The sequence below is a fragment of the Camelina sativa genome, chromosome 10 (assembly GCF_000633955.1).
Source record: "Camelina sativa cultivar DH55 chromosome 10, Cs, whole genome shotgun sequence".
NCBI lineage: Eukaryota > Viridiplantae > Streptophyta > Magnoliopsida > Brassicales > Brassicaceae > Camelina > Camelina sativa.
Window position 1 is genome coordinate 10,443,742 of NC_025694.1, and position 3,032 is coordinate 10,446,773.

The 3,032-nt window shown below is 34.7% G+C and overlaps 1 protein-coding gene across 1 annotated transcript; it reads right to left on the minus strand.

The window, feature by feature from the left end:
* On the minus strand, positions 1,520-2,979 carry LOC104718333 (protein PHLOEM PROTEIN 2-LIKE A1-like). Its single transcript, XM_010436059.2, has 3 exons — positions 2,668-2,979; positions 2,288-2,409; positions 1,520-2,078 (listed from the first exon to the last, which is right to left on the minus strand). The coding sequence occupies exons 1-3, from the start codon at positions 2,872-2,874 to the stop codon at positions 1,703-1,705; spliced, it is 705 nt and encodes a 234-aa protein (XP_010434361.1). The 5' UTR covers positions 2,875-2,979; the 3' UTR covers positions 1,520-1,702.

Consider the following 3,032-nt stretch of genomic DNA (forward strand, 5'->3'; position numbering starts at 1 on the left):
AAATATGTAGGTTTCAATGAAATCTTAGAAAAGAAAAACCAAATTTGATTATATTATATAACTCAAAACCTTGATGTTTGGTCAGGATCAGAGAACCAACTCCAAAATTTATTTGACTGAGACCCTGCCCATGTTATTGAGAGATCTCTCGCGTTCACCATGAAACTGTTTTTCTTTGATTTGCCCTCATCATCCTCTATCAAGTTCTTCTGAATAAGAAATTCCATAAATATATATATATAACTAATGCCTATCATATATAACAAGAAGGGAATCTAAAAAATGAAACCTAAGAAAAAAGATTTACTACCTCTTTCTTGTGATTCAACGAAACATCATCTTTGAGCTGAGAAGATGACGTCGTATCAAGTGAAAGAGGAGGAGAGTTTGCATCTTTTATGGCTTCGTTGTTCTGTGTCTTTGGCTTTGAGAACATTGAACATAGTATTCCCATTTCTTGATTACTTGTGTGTGTTTCCGTATATGTTTTTCTGTTCTTCTTTTATACTCTAACCATTGTCTTCAGGTCTTTATAGAGGTCGTTCCGGGTAGGTCTTTATATACACCGTACGCAAACTGAATGTTCTGTACGTATAAGTAAATTACTCGTTCGATGAAGACTCTTCGTTAGTGTATTTTGTGTTAAAGGATCAACGTTAAGGATTTGAACTATAGTATAAACCGCAAAGCAAGTTTTGATTGGTATATATTCTATTTTCTTTTGTTCATGTCTTGTTAAACATGCATGTTTGATTCTTTATTCTTTTTAACTTTATTCTTCAATTTTCTTCACGAAAATGGACTTTCGAACAACTCTTAAGAGAATGTGAACCTGAACCACTTGATTTCTTTCTACCTCATGTTTGAGGTTCTATTTGTTTCTATATCTTCTAGTGTTCCACGTGGGATGTGGTGTACCCCTAGATACGATTATTCTCTGAAGTTGCCGACACTGAAAATTGTAAAAGTGTCGTCTGAGAGATTTAACATTTGTATGTTTAGAAAATCGAAGAGAGAGAAAAAAAAAGCACTTCATTCCGCCATCATTTGTATAAGATATAACATTTTTAACAAAAAATTTTGAAGGTACATCACAACTTTTTTACTTTTCATTTTTCAAAAATATATTCATATCAACTCATTAAAAAGTTGTTGTGAATTGTGTTTTCCCTTTACTGATTATTTAATCATAACAACCTTTATATTAGTTTGTACAAAGGAAGCTATTAGATTACTTAAAAATGCTCTATAAGTTTTAGCTCTTTACTCTGGATGCATTCACAAGAAGAGAAGTCAGATTATTCAATAGTGGTTGAGGACGACACAGAACAAAAAAAACTTATTCTTCGCCGTTACTGAAGATGCATCGTAAGACGTAAACTAATCTAGCCAATGGCGTTCGAGATCTTGAACGAAAAATATTGAAGACAGGTGTGATGTAATTGAGTTGAAACGGTGTCATTTTTTATAGTCCCGAGTCCTGACATGTATATAAATATACATTGATCGGATCATACGGTCACTCAAATTATAAAACTCGGATTTAGACTTAAAACATTACAACTCTACGGTTTGCTTTATTTTCCACCAATAGCAAAGTGGTTATTTAAACTAGTGACTTATCATACAAACATACACATGACATGATGTGAATGATATATAGTACATAGAATGCCCACTGCTTTATATGCCATATTAATTACTAATGTTTTGGACGAATTGTAACACCTTTGAGGAAGAGCCCTTTCTTCCAAACACCAGCCTCATGCTCATACATTGAGAAAGTGATCTCTCCGGCTGCGGATTTATCAGTTATAAACTCTCCGACTCTGATATCGACCCATTTATACCTTGGAAGTTCCCTCAAACTCACCTTTTGCTCCTGTGGTTTCTCCTTACTGTAAGGCAAGACTAGCTTTAGGTTCACTGGCATATCCCATCCATAGGCAGGATCCTCTAGCTTCACCTTAAAGACCACCTCGTACGTAATCCCCGGAGTGAGGTTCCTCGTGTCGAATTTTCCCACGATGTCGAGCCAACAAACATTTTCCAATTCCGCAGCTTCCACAACTGTCTCGCTTTTAAAATCATTATAAGAAGAAAAAGTTTGTCAATTTGTGCTAATAATATAAATATAGGTCGATCGACCTCTCGAATTTTTGGTACCAAAAGAACTTTGATTCATACTCATCTTATAATAAATCAATAAATTCAAAGTTAATTTGTAATAAACAATTCATTTTATAGTAGTAATCATAGTGTGGGATTTGAATGAAATGGGTCTTACTTTGGTGACTCTGTGTCGGTAAACCAAGTCCAATAGTTGGGGTCATCGGACCAAGTGATAGAGAGGTTCTTTGCAAAGAGCATGAAGCAGTTGCTGTTTCTTTCGTCCACCCAATATTTGATCTGATCAATATAATATAAACATATCAACCAAAACAAATGAATTCATGGTCCATCTTAATATATAAAGATTCATTTTCCTAACAAAGACTAACCATATGGACAATTTTATTTTAGTCCACTATTTCTATGTTGTTTTATTTTTCGAAGCATTTGAATATGGGGAAGCAACAATCATTAGTACACGTTGTGCTTTAGTTGTTTTCCGGAAATAGAAAACACAAGAGTGAGCTAATTCTTTTGATGGGAAAAAATATTAACCTGTTTCGTGGGCTTCAAGAAAACACCAGACCGTAGCTGTTCAAAGAGATTAACAGAAGACACAGAGACCGGAGGATCTGCGTCTCTGAGAATGGCCTCACAGTTATGTGGAGATTTAACCGGTGGAGCTTTCTTTGTTGAAGTTGATATAGGCGAAGCTTCATTCTTCACCGGAACAAAGTATTCCGATTCCTTGTTGCCAAACATCTTCTTTGTTAATAACTCTGAGCAATCTTTCTTGCTTTTACTCTTTGAAATGTACTTATTTTTGAATATCTTTTATATAGATCAGTATATTCAACTTGACAAAGAAACTATACCAAGTGCCTAAATATATAGCCATAGGTACGTAAAAGGGGTGGGGG

Coding starts and splice junctions, on each gene's coding strand:
- LOC104718333 (XM_010436059.2), bottom strand. CDS start 2,874: ATGTTTGGCAACAAGGAATCGGAATACTTTGTTCCGGTGAAGAATGAA. Junction 2,410..2,667: donor TCTTGAAGCCCACGAAACAG/GTTAATATTTTT, acceptor TATATTGATCAG/ATCAAATATTGGGTGGACGA. Junction 2,079..2,287: donor ACCGACACAGAGTCACCAAA/GTAAGACCCATT, acceptor TGATTTTAAAAG/CGAGACAGTTGTGGAAGCTG.